Source organism: Postia placenta (genome assembly GCF_002117355.1).
Source record: "Postia placenta MAD-698-R-SB12 unplaced genomic scaffold POSPLAscaffold_11, whole genome shotgun sequence".
Classification (NCBI taxonomy): domain Eukaryota; kingdom Fungi; phylum Basidiomycota; class Agaricomycetes; order Polyporales; family Adustoporiaceae; genus Rhodonia; species Rhodonia placenta.
The window spans coordinates 402,557-422,460 of NW_020169842.1; the positions used below are offsets into that span (position 1 = coordinate 402,557).

The following is a 19,904-nucleotide window of genomic DNA, read 5'->3' on the forward strand; positions in this document are numbered from 1 at the left end:
CTGACGAACCGGCTGTGCCAGACATTTGGGTATCAAATGAACTGCGTACAATTGCCTCATGGTGTATGCATGTAGTGACTCGTAATCTAGGGAATTCGTACACAGCGGGTAACGAGGGGTGCGGATATCAACTGTCCGCGACGAACATGCAACAAAGCACTATTATAAAGCTCGATAGAATCGCCATGTGGTAGTCATAAATTTAACAAAAAATCCGCCGGTCCAAAATGCTGAATACAATGTGGCTCACTTCTTGCTGAGGGCTTGCAATTGGACATATTCGTAGTAGCCACCCTTGAGCGAAAGCAGTTCATCGTGAGTGCCGGATTCGCTGACCGCACCATCCTTGATGAAGTAACTAGAAGTGATTTTAGTTGTGTCACACGTACAAAGGTGGGCGGTGCAACACTTACATGCGATCAGCATTCTGAATGGTCGATAGCCGATGCGCAATGGCAATCGTCGTACGACCCTTTGCTGCGCGATCTAGGGCATCTTGCACGACCTTCTCCGAATTGGAATCAAGTGCCGATGTCGCCTGCAAAATGGGCGTAAACTTCAAGCTCGAGTGTATGTGACGCGAACATGCATACCTCGTCCAGAAGGAGAACCTTCGGGTTGCGGAGCAGTGCACGTGCGATTGCGATACGCTCTGCATAGGGGTAGACATGAGAAACCGCTCAGTCAGATCTGCCGGGGAGACCTACGTTTCTGTCCACCTGACAACTGCGAGCCCTTTCCACCGACTTCGGTGTCAAAGCCCCTGCAGCATGAATAGTCAGCGAGTGTCACCCATACATGGAATCACAGCGACTTACTGAGGTAAACCCTGAATGAAGTCCAGAATGTTCGCGTTGCGGCACGCTGCCTCGATGTCTTCTTGCGTGATTTCGGAATCCGGCTTCGTGGCACCAAGTAGAATGTTGAAGCGAATAGTCCCCGAGTACAAAGTCTGTCACTCAGAGCGTCAATATCATATATGGATCGGGTCAAATGGCCCGTACTCACTGGTTCCTGGGAGACCAGCGCAATATGCTTGCGGTACTCGGACACGTTGTACTTCGTGATAGGTTGTTCGTCCAGCTACAGCAGTAGCGTGGGTCAGTAGTCGAGGTGTAGCAATGCTTGAGACACATACATAGACAGTGCCAGACAAAGCATCGTAGAAGCGTTCGACGAGCTGGATTCTGCAGTGATGGACACAGTTTAGCGATTGAAAGAGGAAGCATGTGCAGTACTCACGTAGTACTCTTTCCGCAACCACTAGCACCAACAAGAGCAACATATGTACCAGGCTCGATTGACAGGTTCAGGTCACGCAGGACACGAACACCAGGACGAGTCGGATAGCGGAAGTGGACATTCTCGAAACGGATGCGACCTTGGACGTTCTGGGGAATCTCACCCTCCGTAGACTCAGCATCGATCTCGGGCATAGAATCCAGCAGCGTGACGATGTCGGTGGCGGCACCCTTCGCAGACGAGATATCTGGCACAAAGGAGAAAACATTGCCGGCTTGGATAGCACTGAACGTTGTGCTCTGTTAAATAAAGCATGTTGATAAGTGACTACGGCGTATCGCAAAGAAGAGACGTACCATGAGACCGACGAAAAACTGGAACGTCGTGTACTCCAACGCCGCAACGAGACGCGATCCGTACCAGAAGATGAGAGCAATAACGAAGAAAGACATCGCCTGTGAGAGTGCATAGATGGCATTGCTGTACAGAGCCTTCTTGTTTGAGTTGCGGAGCGGCTCATCCAGACTCTCGCTGTAAAGTCGAAGGCAGTCTCCTTCACGAGTAAGTGAAGCAACGGTCCTGATAGCACCGGCCGCCTCGCAAGCAAGCTGAGCAGAATGTTCGTGGGCCCTTTTGTTCTGCTGATCCTTCAGAACGACGACACGCTAGACACGAATTTTGTGAGTGCTGTGCGTCGTTGAAACGACGACATCAACATACCAGACGAATGTAACCTGCAGAACAGAGGACAGGGGTGCACGCTAACGGCGAGGAGATAAGTATAATGCAGCGAAGTTGGCAACTTAATACGTACCAAGGCCGACAAGACCGAGCTTCCAAGCAAAGACGAGACCAATGATGGTTCCGGTGACGAGAGTGGCGATTGCTTGAACAATACTATATGTGCGCAAAGTCATTCTCCCGTATGAACCCTGACAGTGATGAAGTACATACGCTCCCATGGTCACACCGGCCAGACCGTTCACTTTCTGAGGATTGTCGCTCAAGTTGGAAGTGAGTTGACCAGTCTGTGACGTGCAGCTGGATCAGCAACCGTACACCACACAAAATGCCACGGATACGTACGTTATTCTCATCCTTGTCGAAGTACTCAACTATCGATGAACGTAAGCCATAGCCAATATCAAGGGACCAATCCACTCACTATCCTGTCTGACGATGGCACGGAAACTTAGGGATCGGATCTTGTTTGTCAGCTGAGCAGCGGTGGACGCGAAAAAGTAGTTCTGGAAGCCAATAGCAATCGCAGAAAGAATGGCAATGATGAAGAACCTGACAAAGACCAAGTAAGTGACTGAAATGTTAGTAGAAGGAACTGCTCACCATAGGGCAACACGGTCACCAGAGTGTCTACGTTCGCCACTAGTGGCATCCGAGAACCCGTTGATACCCTTGGCTGTGGGAAACAGGTAAATCAGGACTAAAAGGGTAACACACAACACCATCACGTACCAAACACAATACCGAAAGAGGGATATGTAGCACCATTGCCTGAAAGTGACATTAGCAAAACCCCCGGGGAGATATCGCAGATCATACTCACAAATCGAAGCGATCGAGCCGAATAGGTACATTCTCCAATTCTCCTTGTTGATCGCGAAGAAGCGGCGGAGCAGATAAATCATGCCATACTGCTGCTCGACCCCGCCCTGCTGACGCTGCTCCAGGATTTCTGATGCGAGCGAGCGTCCCGACTTCTGGCGCTGTAGCGGCACCTCTGCCTGTGCGACCTTGTCGTAGTCCTCGTCTTCATCGCTTGCCACCGTCGCGCTGTCAGACTCCTCCGTGGCGTGCTTCTCGCGCGAGTCCCGCAGCTTCTGCGCCGCAACCAGTCGCGAATACGCTCCGTTCTCGTCGCGCAGCAGCTCATTGTGCGTGCCCGCCTCGAGCACAAGCCCGTCGCCCATCACATAGATGCGGTCCGCGTCTTTGATCGTCGAGAGACGGTGAGCAATAGTAATCGTCGTGCGACCGTGTGCGGCCTTGTCTAGCGCATTCTGCACGATGCCCTCGCTTTGCGTGTCGAGCGCAGATGTAGCTTCATCCAGGAGAAGGATCTTGGGATCGGAGACGATGGCACGCGCGATGGCAATACGCTGCTTCTGACCACCAGAGAGTAGGAATCCACGCTCGCCGACCATGGTTTCGTAGCCGAGAGGAAGCTTGGTGATGAATCCGTCCGCATTCGCCTTAACGCAGGCCTCCTTAATGAGCGCCATCCTCTCGTCGTCCGGTGCATGCTCCCACTTTGTGCCGATGAGACCGTGGGCGACATTGCCCATGATAGTCGTCGCAAACAGTGTCGGCTCCTGAGACACAAGGCCAATCTGACAGCGTAGCCACTTCAAGTTGAGCGTCTTGAGATCATTGCCATCCAGACGCACGACTCCCTCAAGCGGGTCATAGAAGCGCTCCGTCAGCGAGATAACAGTAGACTTTCCGGAACCGGAGGCACCGACGAGTGCTGTTGTCTTGCCCGCGGGGAAGGTGATGGAGAGGTCCTTGACGATTGGGACATCAGGACGTGAGGGATAGTTGAACTTGACGTTCTCGAGGGTGATCTCGCCGGCGCAGGTCTCCGGTTTGAGACCCTCCTCACTGTACGAATCAATGAGGGGCACACGGTCGATAGTGTCGTACAGCTTTGCGGCTGCACCCATACCATGCGTGATAGCTGCGGCAATTGTCAGCTTCGGCTAGTCTTATAAGACCCAATGACATACCTTGCATCTCGGGTGCAAGAAGTGCGAGAGAGAATGAACCAATAAGGATAGCCAAGATAACATTGACTACCTTTCCGGCATTCGCATGTCCTTCGTTAATGAGAGTGGTACCGAAGTAAAATGCTAACGACACAAGTACGATTAGCCATTGTATAAGAACTCAAGAATGTCACTGACCCAAAGCATAACCTCCATATATAACGAAGAAGAAAACGGAAAGACCACAACCGTGCCAGATCGCTGCTCGCATGTCTGCATTACGTGCCTTCTGGATGTGCACGTCGTATCGATCCGCGAGGATCTGCTGATTGCCAAATGCCTGTGCCGTCCGGACCGTTGAGAATACTTCCTCAGCGAGTGTGCCACCGTCAGCCACATGAGCAAGAGACAGCCTAGAAGATTCATTGATTAGTTCGAATTGAAAGATCCGCGAATAATGCATATACGTACTGCATGTACCCCGAAATGAATCTGTTCATGATACCGCCCGTGACAGCGATACATGGAAGCATAGATGACAGCGCGAGCGCGAGACGCCATGAACGAATGTAGGCAAGCACGAAACCGGTGACAAACGCAGAGAAGAAGTTGACGACGATGGCTACCTTCTCGGAGATACCCATCTGCACCAAATCTACAGCCACGAACGATCAGCTCGAGTGAGGCAAAACGGTGGTATTGGCAAACTCACGAGTGTCGGTCTGAATACGAGTAGCGACTTCTCCGGCGCCGACGTTGTCGAAGTATGCGATATCCTGTCGTAGTACGGCTTGCAGATAGCGCTCACGTATACGCTTCGCGTTGACCTCGCCGGTATAAACCCATACACTCATGTAGATATAAGTACAGACGAACATGCCCACACCTGCCAAGAGAGTAAGCAAGTCTACAAATACAGGTATCACCAAACGCACCGATGTAGACCAGATATGACGCATCGTTCGCTGCGGTGTGTCGGAAATTGCTGGCGGCCGAAGCAAGATTTGCTTTAGCAGTCTTGTCGCCTCCTTCGGCAGCTTCTGCGGCGATACCGAACGAGACGAACGCTTCTGTCAGGTTACCGAACAGCAGACTCATGAGCGGCTGCAGGACCCAATTTGTTAGCAAACATTACGCATGGATGACGGAGGCGAATAGAAATGCGGGTGGACTTCGCTTTGGATGAGAGCAAAAGACGGTTGCACCAGAAGGTGAATATCAACGAGTAACACGTCAATCAACGTAAAGCGTGGTGTATAAGACCACAAGCAAAGTTCCTTCGCCTATACTATGGCAAGTTATATCCACAACTGCCAGATGCATATTGCACTCTACACGGTGATCTGGCGGAAGAACCGCCGTCAACGACGCAAACCCGAGCCTCAGGCTCCTGATATGTTCCCCGTGCTCAGCTGGCAGTAGCCTGAGATCGGGCCGCAAAAAGCCTGCTTTCGTCCAAATGAATGGCATCCTGCATGTGGATCTGACCACCACGCCTCGTCACGATTACGACGGTTGGTCATGAGTGCGAGGGGCCGTAGAGCCAATAGCAAACATCGCCAAGCGAATGCGAATGGCTACCCTATTCCTGTACATTCAGAGCGGATAAAGACCAACACACCTGTGCTGCACCAGCAGCCGCGGCTGCTACAAGACCAAGGCAATCTATGGTCTTTTCCGACGTGGTCGAATAACTGCCAGGCGGCGTTAGTGAGCGTGAGACTGGCAGATACGTATGACAAGCGTACCGGAACAGCGACAAGAATGAGACGGGCTTGGTGACCTGTGTTGTGGGCTCATCTGACTGTTTGTTGTCCGGCAAGGGTGCTGCTACATCCACAGACTTTTCTTGTGCCGGATGATCTGACATTACCGTGCTTTGAGGCCGAGATATGTCGCCATGCTTGCTGAGCGACACAGGGCGATCTTCAACGACCTTCTCTGATATCGACTCGATAGACGCTGCCATGGTCGACGAAGACCAGCGGTACGGAGGAGGAGCACGCTCCAAAGGGCGGCGGTGAGGTGAGGAGGACGTACAGGAGGCAAGGTAGAAACGAGCGCCTACGGAGAGCGGGGATTTTGTACCTTATAATGCGATGTCACGTCTCGGTTCGGCGCGTTGCTCGACTCATGATAGTAGCCGCGCGGCCGCGCAAACATCCCGTCCCTCGCGATTTAGCGCAGTCTTGGCATATCGCGACAACCCTGCCTTTCCAGCTCATCGCAGCCGCACCACAGCTAATTCTCTACAACTTGCGCAACTACTTGTGTATCTTTTGGGTAGTAGATCCATGTTTCATGAATGCGGGGCAAAATCCCGCTTACGTGGATATTTTACGAGCGCGGCCCGATCTGGTGCAAAACCTCCGCGGCGTTCGATCCATGTTCCTGGAAATTCCCTTGCACGCCTCGCCTCGGCATCTCACCTTATGAGTATCGTCGTCACATGTTGGCCTGGGGGAAGGCGCACTGACTCCTAGGCTCCAGCGAGTTCGGCTGCTTTGCCTAGACGCTCTACGTGACAGTGTTTCTCGACGTTGTGCGCAGCCAATCGATTCCTCCTATTTTTGTCAAAATGATACCACTATGTATAAATATCGATAGTACGAGATCGATCGACTGTAGATTTTATTGGTTGTCGAGATGCATAAAAGTTAGTCCATCCGAGGGACGCGACAGGGCGCGACTCCATGTGGGGTGTGTGGGGCGCATCATGTATGAAGCGGGTACATGTTCCTCCAAGCCACTGCGATCTGTGTCTCCAGAGGGTTCCGCAGGTACATCTACTAGCGAGACTCATCGAGTCAGGGTTGCTCAAAGTCCACGTATGCGCATCACAGATCGCCTGTGCAAGGCAAGCTCCTCTGAGTCATAGTCTGTCCCTGTTGACATGTCTGCGCATTCGTAGCGCTCCCCTAATCATAGCGCTATCATTCACCATCACGTATCCGTCATATTCAGCGCCATGCCGATGTGCATACGCGTTCTGCGGCAGCCCACACTCGTTGACTCGCTCGCACCAGACTTGCTGGTGCCGCGATGCGCGTCTACCCACGGCAGCTGTCGGGCATGTCGGCCACGTCACCCACGAATACTACACAAAGATATGACATCTTGAGGAGGGTCTATTATGCTCTAGAGGCCAATCCGTGGCGAGATCCGCGGTCCTTCGAGTACCTAAATGGACAGCCCAGCAAGCCGCAGCTATCTTCAGCCACACAGAACAGCGACTGTGTCTTGGGTTCATGTCGGCCTGCACTTTGCCCCGTGCGCTGGTTCAATGGCTACTTCACGGAGCTTGTCGACTCCTGAATGAATCCTGATCGAGACGCCACCTTGTTGCGAATAGTGTTGCGAAATTTCACTCGCGACACTGCAAATGATCTCGTAAGCGCTCTTGTGGCATTCGCAACCTGTGCACCACACCAGCACCGGCGTGGATGTGTCGGGATAGCATCGAAGAAACAAATGCCGTCGTTCTGTAACGGAAACCCGCAGTCTCTGCCTTGGATCGTGCACCGGTTCGGGTGCGTGCTCCGTCTTAGCAGGGTCTTTGCCTCCGCGCATTTGTCCGCGCGGTCTGGAAGGTATGTTGCAGAATCTCAATTTCAATACCAGCTCCAGCGTGGGGCACCGGTGATCATCGGCCAATGTCAGGTTCGCGGGATGCTGAAACTCTTACATATATTTGGCTTTCGAAAGAAACATAAATCCCCTGATAAGGTTATGAGACGACTGGAGGTCAGTTGTCGGACGAATTCACGCAAGTAGTATGACTAGCGTCTGTGAGCCCTGCTCCCGACTGTGCGCCACAGGACATGTCCACCTCCGCCGAATGAAGGATGTATAACGTTTTGGTTTCAGCTTAGGTGCACAAGTTTGCATAGCTTATATTTAGGGATACGATATCATGTGAGGTAGGCAACCTGCGGGAGCCTGACGGGCTGCTGGTGCGGGAAGTGCAAGGCTGACACGAGTCGCACGACATGAGAATATGAAGCAGCGGAGCGCAATACACATCGACACTGAAAGGCCTGACTCATTACAAGATCCCGCTATCATGGAAACGTCTAGCGGACGAGGAAGTTCATACCGACATATCAGAAGTAAGAACTATCCAGGAGAATACTTGATTTTTCTCGACTGAGCTTCATAATCAGCCTTCACTGTGAAATGTCGCGAGCGTATCGCTGCAATTATCGGACAACCACAATCTTGTGGAACATGTCCTTCGCCGGCATTGCAGCACAGAGATTCAGCTTTGGCGAAGTCCCAGTTGTGCCAACCTGAGTCATATTGCATTAAGCCAAGCTTCAAAACATATAGCATAACATCTCTGAGTGCCCATAGTTGTGAAGTCAAGAGTCAAGTTAGGATATCGACAAGGCGACAGTCGAGAGGGGGTGTGAAACTGCCGCTAGGCACACCTTACGTGACTCGCGAACACTACACTTCACTACACCTGCCAAATCTGGTTAGTTCCCAGTGTCGTGTTACTATAGTCACTATGGAGAATTACAGCATGTCCATGATGGCAAGAGGTCATGGTGACAGTAATTACCAGCAACTGGTCGCAGGTTCTTGACACGAGGGTTCACGACGAAAACATCGCCGTTCACAGCATCGCGCTGGTGACAATATCGTGGACCAGACAACTTGATCAAATAGTGACACTGGGTCAGAGGTCTGTGCGGGCCCGGGGGAACTCACTACCAAGGTGACTGCGCTCGTCTCGCCCTTCGGGCTACGCCAACCTTCGCCTCGACATGATGCATGGTGTCTGCTCCAGCTATGCACGTGCAGAATCAGAAGCGGACATGTAATCGGCAACCTTGCTAGCGAAGTCGTATTGACCTGCAAGGAGAGTTGTTTTGCCTTTTAATCCAGAAATGTATATCATCAAATTCGACGCCGCCGAGAGCATTCACCATACTTATTCCATGAGTTGCATTCGTGAAAGAAAATGGACGTGACACTGAGATCGTGACTGAGAAATTGCCTCGGCAACTGTTCGCACTCCGTCCCGTTGCTAATAACCCGCGCGGGACCTTTCGCATCTACTAATCACATCTCTACACACGATCGCCAGCAGAGCTGTGCTCTGTCTATCTCCTGTCCACGTCTCGGTTTCTTGTTCCTCACCTACTCTCTCATCTACCATGTCTTTGCGCTTCGGCCGGAAGCAGCCCAGGCAGTCTGCCAATGCCCTCTCGACTACCGATGACGGCGCGCGTTCCACCACGCCCACTCCCGGCAATCCCAGTGGGCACCCTCTCTCGCGGTCGGGTCTTCTAGCCATTCGTGTCTTATGGGCGGAGGGCCTTGAGCTTCCTGGAGCAGCTGCCGTGCCGCCAGCAGTGCAGCAGGCACTGTCCTCTCAGCAGGCCAAGGTTGCTGCATCCGTGTCACCGTCCAGCGTTACCCAGCAACGGCTCGCAAACCGCAGGAGCAACCGCGACAGCGTGCAGAGGAAGCAATGCTGGTGGCTTCCGTACCTCGTCATGGAGTTCGAGGTCAACCAGGTCCTGATCACGCCGCTCGGAGGCGAGCTGTCCAAGCCGCTGTACATGTATGAGACAAACTTGTGCGTGCCATTGCTATGTACTGTGTTAGCCCTTTCTGAACATGCCATGTAGCGATGTGTCTCGACACTCTGAGATATCGATTCAGTGCTATCTCCGCACGGAGGAGCCTAAGCGCGGCGGGGACGGGGTCGCCGACGACATGGGCAATGATCTCTTCATGGGTGGCGTGCGCTTCACGCCGGACTTCGAGGACTCGTCGCCTCAGGACCAGTGGCACGAGCTCGTTAGCGGCGCTGGCCGAATCCAAATCGGGGTCGCATTCAAGCCGAGCAGCGGGCAGTCGCTAACGATCGACGACTTTGAGCTGATCACGGTGATCGGCAAGGGGAGCTTCGGCAAGGTGATGCAAGTGCGCAAGCGCGACACGTCGCGGATATATGCCCTGAAGACGATTCGGAAGCAGCACATTGTTGAGCGCGGCGAGATCACGCACACGCTCGCGGAGCGCATGGTACTCGCCCGCGTGAACAACCCGTTCATCGTTCCGCTCAAGTTCAGCTTCCAGTCGGAGCAAAAGCTGTATCTCGTGCTTGCGTTTGTGAACGGCGGAGAGCTCTTCCACCATCTGCAAAGAGAACAGCGATTCGACGAGGAGCGGAGTCGGTTCTACAGCGCGGAGCTGCTGCTTGCATTGGAACATCTTCATGAGCTCGATGTGGTATACCGTGATCTGAAGCCCGAGAACATCTTGCTGGATTACACAGGCCACATTGCGCTGTGCGACTTCGGATTGTGCAAGCTTAACATGAAGGACTCCGACACGACGAATACGTTCTGTGGTACTCCTGAATATCTCGCGCCGGAGATCCTGAATGGCCATGGATACAGTGAGCTGCACCGACTTGATTCCCTTTTTCCTTTTTGATGTATGTTACTTTAGACAAGACGATCGACTGGTGGACGCTGGGAGTCCTTCTGTACGAAATGCTTGCGGGCCTTCCACCGTTCTACGATGGTACGCATACCGGTCCCCTTCAGACCTACAGCTCCTGACATATTATCCCAGAAATCACGGACAAAATGTACCAGAAAATCCTGCACAATCCGCTCGTCTTCGGCGACGAGATTGGTGCAGAGGCGCGGAGCATCCTCACCGGCCTCCTCACGCGTGATCCCTCGCAGCGTCTGGGAGTCAACGGCGCTGACGAGATCCGACGGCACCCCTTCTTCGAGAAAAACATCGACTTCAAGAGGCTGCTCCAGAAGAAGATCCAGCCGCCGTTCAAGCCGAGCGTCTCTAGCCCCGTGGTGAGTGCCTACCGCATGCACAGTGGGTGTGTTCTGCGGTATGCTGACCGAGTCATTGCAGGACGTGTCGAACTTTGACACTGTGTTCACTGCTGAGGCGCCCCTGGACAGCGTTGTAGAGGGCTCGCAGCTCTCGCAAACCGTCCAAGCACAGTTTGCCGGTACGTGATCTCGTGTATGCCCCGTCGTCGTGCACTCACGAACCCTTCCCCCTGTTCTCCTACGGTCCTCCAGGCTTCTCGTACGACGGGACCAACATGCCTGTCAGCCCGCAGTGAGCTCTATCTAGACCCTTTCTTTTGCATATCACTCTGTGGATCTCTTTACATATCAGCACACCTCCGTTCATTGTACACAGGCTATCGCTTAATCGTTCGTTCTCTCGTCCTTGGGCATTCGTCGTTCGTTATCGCTGCACCATATCTAGTACCGCTTCTCGATCTAATCGTCATCATACATATGCATCCTAGCCTTGTATCCATATTCTAATACACCCCTTCTCTGCACCGGATGAAGCTGAACATACAATCCGATCTCTACGCCCTTGACATTGGACGGCAGAACGCTTTGTGCACTCCCAGCACTTGCGCTTGAAAAGAACTCCGTAGGCACTTTGAAGCAGTATGCTGGAATGGCAAGCATCGGCTGCATGTCTGATACCCACTCGACCGCTAATGTAGCGCGATGTCTGTACCGTCCTTGTACTCGACAACCATGATGGTTCGCCAATGTTTCAGCCATCCTTGAGACTTGCCAGAACCCGCAGCCTCTGCTCGTTCTCGGCCTTCGCTAACCTGGCGAGCCCCTTGGACCCCCGCCCCATCAGCTTCTTCATCCTACGCATCTCTTCGTTTGCGCGAACATGAGCAGCCAACGCAGCTTCGTTATGGGTGACGCGTTTCCTCGATGCCCTGTAGGGCCCAACGGTCTTGGCCTTGAGGCCGACACCAAGGCGATCCGACTTTAGGACAGTGGGGAGAGGTGTGAGTAGCGCACGAGGGTTATGGGAGGACATAGCACTGTCGACGGCGGACGACGAAGTCGAGGGCTCGGTTAGCTGGACAGAAGACGCGTCCTCTTGCTTGATGTCCTCTTCTTCTTCATCGGATAGAGTAAGGTCAATGACGTCCACGGTGCGCATCTCGCTGATGTCCCCGTCTTCGTCGTACCAGACCTCGTGTTCCTCTTGTTTGACCGTCACCCGCTTCTCCTGCTTAGCTCGTTTCTGCGCCTGTCTTTGGTGCGAAGGCTGCCGCTGCCGCCGGACGACACCGGGGCCAAGAGGCTCACCTTCGCTCCAGCCGCTCTGCTGTAGCATCGCAAAGCCCTTGTTCGACGGCCCAATCGCGAGGAAGACGGGCGGCCGGAAAGGCTGCTCTCTGGGTAATGGCGGTGGATCTCTGGACAGTATGTCGGCGAGGGTCTCGGTGGACCCCGACCGGGGGGGAGAAGGCTCGGAGCGCAACGCCCTGGCAATGAACCAGTCCTCTTGGGTGCGGCGGCCCCGCTTGCGCTCAGGAGCAATGGGGCCAGGGGTCAACGTAGGTAGCGAGTCAGACAGAGGCGGCGTATTGGAGCTCGAGACAGAAGGGGCATTGACACATGCCAGCTCAGCAGAAGTAATGGTACTCCGAGTCAAGCTCTTGTACCAACTGCTTACATCGTTGGAAGAGAGGTCGTCTGTATCTTCTGGGGCAGGCGGGGGAACACCCATCATGTTATTAATCTCGTCATAGGAGACAATTGCAGGGACGAAGCGGGGAGCATTCGCCAGGCTGCGTCGAGCTCCGAACGATGACTCGGTCTGCCATGGGTCGTCCTGCTCTGCCTCTGATGGGATCTGGCCGGTGGCTCGTTCAAGTGCCTCGCGCTGCTGAGGGTCGTAATGAGAATAGATGTAGTGTGTCACAGTAGCCATGGCTTGAGTTGCATTAGACAGAGAAGACGAGTGCAAGAGCCTGAGCGACGGAGTTCAGTTCAGCTGCACCATGACGTGACGGCCGCCACCAGGACGGACGTGATTGTTGTATAACAAGAGATTCTGCACTGAGTTAAGGATCAGCCGTGGCCATGACAAATGAGTCCCAAGCCAAGTTCAAAGGTGCCCGTGACGCGTGACTTGATCACTGGTGCAGTCGATACATTACATCGAACATTGAACATCGAACATCGAAGTCTGTAATTATAGCGTTCCTGGGACGAATACAAGCCTGATGCATACAGATTGTAATTATGAAGTGTTCCTACAACTTTAGATGACGCTACAGTAAAGCTTTTCGGGGATATAGTGTACAAGCGAGTGCTAGTGTCAGAAGTCCGGAAGTAAAGTTCGCGGTACAAATCGAGTCCGAACGTAGAGGGCGGTATGCCCGACAGTCAGTGTAGTCCTTTCACGTCGCTCGCATAAACTGTTCGTAAGAGGCTTTAGGAAGACGTGGTGGCGTTGTAGATCACCGGGTTTGCAGCCATAGCAATCTTTCGACCGATCGTTCCCTGACGAGCAATGTGTGACTCTCGATGAAAGCTGGTGGATGCAATCATGCAAACACACCTCACAATCATCCCATTCTTCCAGGACCATCACCCAGAACGTAGAGTTTGAGGCCTCATTACCGCCGCCGAAGCCACCCTGCGGCAAATCAAAGTTCGGCATGGTCAGGTTAGGAGGTGCAGGGTTCTGCGGGTATGGTACGGCTGTAGCAAGAGCGTGAGTATGAGAAGCAGATAGACGACGATATAACCCACCAGGGTAGTTCTCCGCTTCATACCGTCCAAAGTAGTAGCCACTCATGAATTGGTCTGCTGGAGACATCGACACGGGCGACTCCGTGACGACATACACGGCGAAGGCGTAGCTCGACTTGCAGTAGTCCGCATGGACGTTGTACGAGAAATTAAACACACCGCCAGGCGCAACAACTGTATAGGGGGCGGGCTCGCTGATGGTACCCGGTGTGCCTTGCGCAAAAGCCAAGGAGACTAGCGCGAGGAGGAAGATCGACAGTACAGCAAACATGATCACGAAAGGCGAAGGGAGAAGGGAGTGTCTGATAAAGTAGACGATGTCTAGCGACATCAGAATCCTTGCGTCTTTATACCACCCGCCCGGAGCCAGACGGTTTAGGTGCACCTATCTGATGAAACTTCTGCCTGCAGAAGGACCAGAAGAAGCATGGCATTGGCCTGGCAGGATGACGAACCTTAGCTCAAAAGCCCGACAAACCCCGGCGCAGATGGGACTACACAGGCCCGCTGGGGCCGAGCCGCCACAAACTCCACGCCTAGAAGTCGTGAAACCCGTCTCGTCGCATACGCCGGCCAAGCCAGCCCGCGCACACAGCCCGCGCACGTCATGGGCATAGTCATCCTCAGTAGCGGAGCGGAATGCATTACTGAAGGCTTCGAGACGACAATGCGCCCACGCGTTCAAATGCACCGTACCATCTGGGATACGTAGCATTGTGCGTAGATGAGAAAGGCAAGAGAAAGGATGGTCTCGCCCAACGGAAGGAATCTCACGGAAGGGACTCTGTGCTCCACAACCACGTTGTGTGGCCCACTCCGCCTTCTTCCGTGTTTACTCGAGCTTGGTCCATCTACTTGCTTTGTAGACCACGGCAAAGCTGAGTACTTGCAGTTACACTGTCCTGTACAGTCAAGTGTGCACTGGGTCATCGGCCCTCTTCTTGTAATACGTACGAAGTACTTCCCACTCAGACACGATGTCAACTCTGACCAAGCTTCCGTTCGTAGCTGATCATCCGAGTAAACTCTCACAGAAGCTGTGCTTCCCTAACTCTAAAAGTTCTACGATAGTTATTTCAGCGAAAACGGCACGACGGACGACATACGACCCACATTCAGCCTTTCCCGTCACAGATACCTTAAAGGCTCACAGGTGTCTTGCCTCCGCGCAAGCTGCGCGAAGCTGGTACGTTGCCTCGTACAAACAATGTATGTGATATCCGTGCAATCAAATCGCGACCGTGCCCGCAAACATCAATGCAGATAACTATATGAAGTACACGAGGTCGTTCTTCTTTTTGCTCTGGACTGCAAGCGCGCAGAGCGTCAGTTATGGTCGCTCTCAGGGACAGACATGGACATGGCACTCACCCTCAGCGATACCACTCAAGAAGTGCTCGTGGTTGAGCTTCGTCGCACCCTCCCGCAGAGCGATCATACCCGCCTCCACGCACACCGCCTTTAGTTGCGCACCGTTAAACTCATCAGTGCTTCGTGCAAGCTCCTCGAAATTGACATTCTCGACGGCCATCTTACGCGAATGGATTTCTAGAATGCGCGCGCGCGCCGTCTCGTTCGGCAGTGGGAACTCAATCTTGCGGTCCAGGCGCCCTGATCGGAGCAGGGCAGGGTCCAGGATGTCGATACGGTTTGTTGCGGCGATGACCTGTTTAGCGAAGTTGACGGTTAAGACTCGCCACGCCATATATCTAGCCACATGTGCACACCTTGATTCGCTCGTCACTGCTGAAGCCGTCCAACTGATTTAGAAGCTCCAACATTGTCCGTTGCACTTCTCGGTCACCGCTCTTCTCCGAGTCGAATCGCTTGGTGCCAATAGCATCGAGCTCGTCGATGAAGATGATGGCAGGTGCCTTCTCCTTCGCCAGCTCAAACGCATCGCGTACCAACTTTGCACCGTCACCGATGAACATCTGCACTAGCGACGGACCGGCGAGCTTGAGATAGCAGGCCTTGGTCTGGGCAGCGCAAGCACGGGCAAGAAGCGTCTTCCCAGTGCCTGTCGAAGAGATGAGCCGTGCAGCAGTTGATGTAACCACGGAGACTCATGTTTGACCTACCTGGTGGCCCGTACATTAAACAACCTTTCGGCGGCGTTATGCCCAGTGTCTTGAACTTGTCGGCCTGCTCCATAGGAAGCACAATAGCCTCCACGAGCTCTTCAATCTGCTTCTCGAGACCACCGATATCGGTGTAAGTCTCGGTTGGTCGCTCGTCGACCTCCATCGCCTTGACTCTGGAGTCAAACTCAGCAGGTAGGGTGTCGAGGACGAGGTAAGAATCCTTGTTTACACCAACAAGGTCGCCGGGCTTGAGTTGCTCGGCGGGTACGAGACCAATGAGAGGCAGGAAGACGGTCTGTCGTGTTGAAGTCTTGATGACAGCGCACTTCCCTTTGCGCATTGAGTCTAGGTCACGGTTAGCACCGTCCTCCTCGCCCTCTGGATCTACATCCAAGATCTTCGACTCTTAGCACAAGTGTAGGGCCAAGTACGGGCTGGGCTTACTTCGACGACATTCCCTACAAGATATGGCAGCACCTTGTTCTGTTTAATCTTCTCCCCGTTATCACGTATCTTCTCCTTCATGACATTCTGCTCATGCTGTAGCCGCAGCGTCTCTGAGCGCATAACCTATGCCCTGCTAAGCCCTTTCGAGAGTTTGGGACCAGTCAAAGACGCACTTTCAGGTCATTCTCAATAAGTCGTATACGCGTGAGGATCTCGTCTGAGCTCAGCGACATGATCTCCTCGGGAATATCAGACCATGTCTCCTCTGCCGGCTGGTCGGGCGTTGTGTCCATTGCGTCTGCTGACGCGAGAGATGATGACGACGCGAGCTCTGGGTTCTTCTCATTGTTGCTCCCCGGAGGAGGATTCGGAGGTTGTTGTGCTGAAGACATGGTATGGCGAGGAGGTGGACAGTGAAGTGTGAGGACGCGCAATGCGTTGCTTACGACGCGTCGCTTCCAAATGCGGCAATCACGCTTACATAATTTATAATGACGTGCGCGATCTGGCTCAGGCGACGCGGAGACGCGACTGAGTTCGCAGCTTGTGTGCTTGTACCTGTTTCCCATTCCCGGCAGCTGCTGCCAATGAATATGTCCGCGTAGAGGCGGCCGGTTTCTGGCATTATCGGGAAGATCACCATTCAAGAATAGGCTCTCAGGACACACCCTGAGATCCGGGCAAAGGAACCATGTGGTTGTCGAGATTTCCGCTCACCGTCCTGGGGCTCGCTGCTCAAGTACCACTCGAGCAACCTGCTAACGTGTCCCATTCCGCCATGGTCTCCACGAACGATTTCTCGTTCAAGGCGGACGCGGGCATATTCACGCCAAAGGAGCTAGTGGAATTGACGCGACCTGGGACAGGCCTTGCTAATGCTCCCGGTGACTTGGTGCTTGTACCGGTCAGCAAATATTCCCTAGAGGAGAAAAAGTGAGTTACGTCTGCAGCTTATGAATCGCTACCTGACATACTTCTCAGGAACCACAAGTCGATCTTCATAGCACCAGTAGAGTCTTCTGTGCAGCCCCTCCAGGTGCCCCTGACCAACGGCGGCGAAGCGTTTTGGCTCGATGCGCGCACGATCGCCCACGCAGTTGAGGAGGGGGAAGACAAGGACAAGTCCACCAGCATATATGCACTGTCTGTCAAGTTCGAAACAGAGTCCTCCAGTACCCTAAGCGTACCCGACTCCCCCGTCTTGATCGGCAAGTTCCCCACGTCGACTGCCACGAACTTTAAGTACTCTGTCAATGCAGGGACACTCGTCTTCTCGGACTTGGTTCACGCAGATGGCGATTTGACTGCGGTGAAGAAGAATGATGAGGCTTGGGAGAACCGCGGGGACACGGCATTTGTGTACGACGACACCTACGAGAGGCACTGGGATGCTTGGGTGGGCCCGAAGAGATCTTCTCTCTTTGCAGTGAAGCTCTGGCAGTCTCCAGACAAGAAGTGGTCCCTTGGCCAAAACTTCATCAACATCCTCAATGGCACCGACCATGTAAGTCATGTTCACACTCAGACATGCTCAGTTCCTCAAATCAAATCACAGTATTGCCCAGTCGAGCCGTTCGGAGGAACTGACGACTTCGACGTCTCGGAGACGCAAGTTGTGTACACAGCGAAAGACCCTGCTCTACCTGCGGCCTGGCACACAAAGCAAAATGTGGGTGTTAGTTTGCACCAGCCGTCATGCGCTTGCTAACACAACTGTAGGTGTACATCGTCGATATCAGCGGAGAGAATAAGCCCACGGAATTAACTTCTGGAGTGCACGGTGCTACACGCAGCCCAGTTTTCAGTGTGCAAGGTGATAAAGCCGCCTGGCTTCAGCTCGACAAGGATGGTGCGGAGGCTGACAGGTGCGTGGTATGTTTCATCGTCTCGAGCTTCAAGTGACATTTTGCAGGGCAAAAATTGTGATTTACGATCTCAAAAAGAATATCAAGTACACGCTGACCCAGCACTGGGACCGGTCGCCGGACTCTCTCGCTGTATGCATTTCTGCGTCTTCGCATCGAACCCCTCTCGGTGCTGACGAATGTCACTAGTTCTCGCCAGATGGAAAAGCGCTCTATTTCACTGCCGGTGACCTTGCCCGCATCAAGATATTCGTTCTGCCCTTACCTTCTACCCCGGAGTCCTCCACCGCGGACCCTGATTTCCCGCCGGAGTATCAGAACCCTGTCGAGCTCACCTCCAGCGGTGCCGCCGCTGGGATTCAGCCGCTCCCGAATGGCCGCCTCGTCTTCACGCGTTCTTCGCTCACCACGCCGAACGATGTGTATGTGCTGCGCGGCCTGGACAGCCTCAGCAAGCCGCAGGTCGATCAGCTGACACGCTTCTCCGCGGACGCGCTGGAGGGAAAGAGCCTGGACGCGGGCGAGGACTTCTGGTTCGAAGGTGCGGAGGGCAACCAAGTGCAGGGCTGGATCGTTAAGCCGCCGGGCTTCAAGAAGGGCGAGGTGAAGAAATGGCCCGTGGTGATGCTTATCCATGGCGGTGCGTAGTTCTGTTTGCGATAAGAAGCATTGTCGTCCACACATATGGACAGGTCCTCAGGGCGCATGGGAAGATCAGTGGTCGACAAGGTGGAACCCGAATAGTAGGTGCCGATTTCTACTCTAGGTTGCTCTATACTCACTTGTACCTTGCAGTATTCGCCCAACAGGGCTATGTGACGATTGCTATGAACCCTACGGGCTCGACAACATTTGGTCAGGGTGGGTCAAAACTGTTGATTCTAGTGCGTGAAAGCACCCAACCCCCAATCCAGATTTCACGGACGCCATTTCGGAGAACTGGGGAGGTAGACCCTTCGAAGACATGCAGAAGGGTTGGAAGCATGTCCTCAAAACATACCCCGAGGTATAGATGTTTGCCTGGGAGCTGACGGGACCTGAGAACTCATTGTGAGCTGTAGATCGACCCCGACCGTGCAGTTGCTGCGGGTGCGAGCTGGGGCGGTTACGCTATCAAGTATGTGTTTACTGGGGTCGATGCCCAACTGTGGTCTTACTCTTTGTCTTCATAGCTGGATCCAAGGGCATCCTGAGTTTGGCTTCGGCTTTAAGGCACTAGTTTGTCATGATGGGGTTCGTCAGACAGAGCAATCCCGTTTGGTCCTCCTGCTAACTCGATTTTTCCAGGTCTTCTCTGCTATGTACAGCGGATATGCGACGGACGAGTTGTTCTTCGTACGTCGACCGCCAGGCACATGACCAGTGCTCCCGACTGAGACCTTGAATAGTTCAACCAGGAATGGGGTGGCCGCCCTTGGGAGTCCAAGGCGAAGGCAGTTCTGGAGAAGTACGTCAGCATTTCTTAAAGCCGTGCAAGGTACTTAATGCGTTGCTACCAGATATGACCCCACAAACTTTGTCCACAAGTGGTCTACCCCCATGTTGGTGATCCATGGTAGCAAAGACTATCGTCTGCCAGAGACAGACGGCATCGGTGCCTTCCATGCGCTGCAGGAGTACGTGACATATCATCCTCTTGCGTGCGATGCAGTACTGACAGCGACGCAGGCGCGGCATTCCGAGTCGCCTTGTCATATTCCCTGACGAGAACCATTGGGTTATGAACCACCAGAACAGGTTCGTCAATACTTCCGGACATTTCGCAAGCTGATGTATGAATGCCTCTATTTCAGTATCAAATGGCACTACGAAGTCTTCCGATGGTTCAATAAGCACTTGAATGAAAAAGAGTAGTTCTCTTCATGTAACAACCTTGTAGCTAAATCAGAATGTGTGACTTGAAGTTCAAGTCGGTTCGATGCATTCGTGAGTGTTGTCTGAAGCTTCCCTCAACACCGCTCC

The 19,904-nt window shown here is 53.5% G+C and overlaps 6 protein-coding genes across 6 annotated transcripts; 2 read left to right on the forward strand and 4 right to left on the reverse strand.

The window, feature by feature from the left end:
* Positions 1–27: 27 nt before the first annotated feature.
* Positions 28–5,835, reverse strand: POSPLADRAFT_1183421 (hypothetical protein; the record flags this gene model as incomplete). Its single annotated transcript, XM_024489002.1, has 24 exons — positions 28–358; positions 414–538; positions 594–652; positions 708–763; positions 819–952; positions 1,009–1,083; positions 1,139–1,187; positions 1,243–1,541; positions 1,599–1,907; positions 1,963–2,003; positions 2,057–2,139; positions 2,197–2,270; positions 2,329–2,357; positions 2,408–2,535; positions 2,587–2,659; positions 2,716–2,754; positions 2,807–3,937; positions 3,987–4,109; positions 4,164–4,378; positions 4,437–4,620; positions 4,678–4,851; positions 4,901–5,069; positions 5,587–5,659; positions 5,714–5,835. The coding sequence occupies 24 exons, from the start codon at positions 5,833–5,835 to the stop codon at positions 247–249; spliced, it is 3,876 nt and encodes a 1,291-aa protein (XP_024336533.1). The 3' UTR covers positions 28–246.
* A 3,292-nt stretch (positions 5,836–9,127) lies between these two features.
* On the forward strand, positions 9,128–11,079 carry POSPLADRAFT_1048222 (hypothetical protein; the record flags this gene model as incomplete). Its single annotated transcript, XM_024479466.1, has 6 exons — positions 9,128–9,552; positions 9,605–10,380; positions 10,434–10,508; positions 10,560–10,801; positions 10,863–10,962; positions 11,036–11,079. The coding sequence occupies 6 exons, from the start codon at positions 9,128–9,130 to the stop codon at positions 11,077–11,079; spliced, it is 1,662 nt and encodes a 553-aa protein (XP_024336534.1).
* A 146-nt stretch (positions 11,080–11,225) lies between these two features.
* Positions 11,226–12,836, reverse strand: POSPLADRAFT_1183426 (hypothetical protein). Its single transcript, XM_024489003.1, has one exon. The coding sequence runs from the start codon at positions 12,717–12,719 to the stop codon at positions 11,535–11,537; it is 1,185 nt and encodes a 394-aa protein (XP_024336535.1). The 5' UTR covers positions 12,720–12,836; the 3' UTR covers positions 11,226–11,534.
* Positions 12,837–13,008: 172 nt separating this feature from the next.
* POSPLADRAFT_1183430 (hypothetical protein) lies at positions 13,009–13,817 on the reverse strand (the record flags this gene model as incomplete). The annotated part of the gene is made up of 3 exons (XM_024489004.1): positions 13,009–13,294; positions 13,353–13,495; positions 13,547–13,817. 3 exons carry the CDS (start codon positions 13,815–13,817, stop codon positions 13,226–13,228), a joined length of 483 nt encoding a protein of 160 aa, XP_024336536.1. The 3' UTR covers positions 13,009–13,225.
* Positions 13,818–14,813: 996 nt separating this feature from the next.
* Positions 14,814–16,370, reverse strand: POSPLADRAFT_1149820 (hypothetical protein; the record flags this gene model as incomplete). The annotated part of the gene is made up of 6 exons (XM_024486349.1): positions 14,814–14,854; positions 14,918–15,212; positions 15,274–15,566; positions 15,628–16,027; positions 16,075–16,200; positions 16,251–16,370. The coding sequence occupies 6 exons, from the start codon at positions 16,368–16,370 to the stop codon at positions 14,814–14,816; spliced, it is 1,275 nt and encodes a 424-aa protein (XP_024336537.1).
* A 398-nt stretch (positions 16,371–16,768) lies between these two features.
* On the forward strand, positions 16,769–19,865 carry POSPLADRAFT_1183435 (hypothetical protein; the record flags this gene model as incomplete). Its single annotated transcript, XM_024489005.1, has 16 exons — positions 16,769–17,010; positions 17,059–17,581; positions 17,633–17,746; positions 17,797–17,942; positions 17,990–18,074; positions 18,132–18,582; positions 18,635–18,685; positions 18,738–18,803; positions 18,857–18,948; positions 19,004–19,059; positions 19,115–19,175; positions 19,230–19,277; positions 19,331–19,389; positions 19,442–19,558; positions 19,611–19,679; positions 19,736–19,865. The coding sequence occupies 16 exons, from the start codon at positions 16,769–16,771 to the stop codon at positions 19,794–19,796; spliced, it is 2,241 nt and encodes a 746-aa protein (XP_024336538.1). The 3' UTR covers positions 19,797–19,865.
* Between the last annotated feature and the right edge of the window lie 39 nt (positions 19,866–19,904).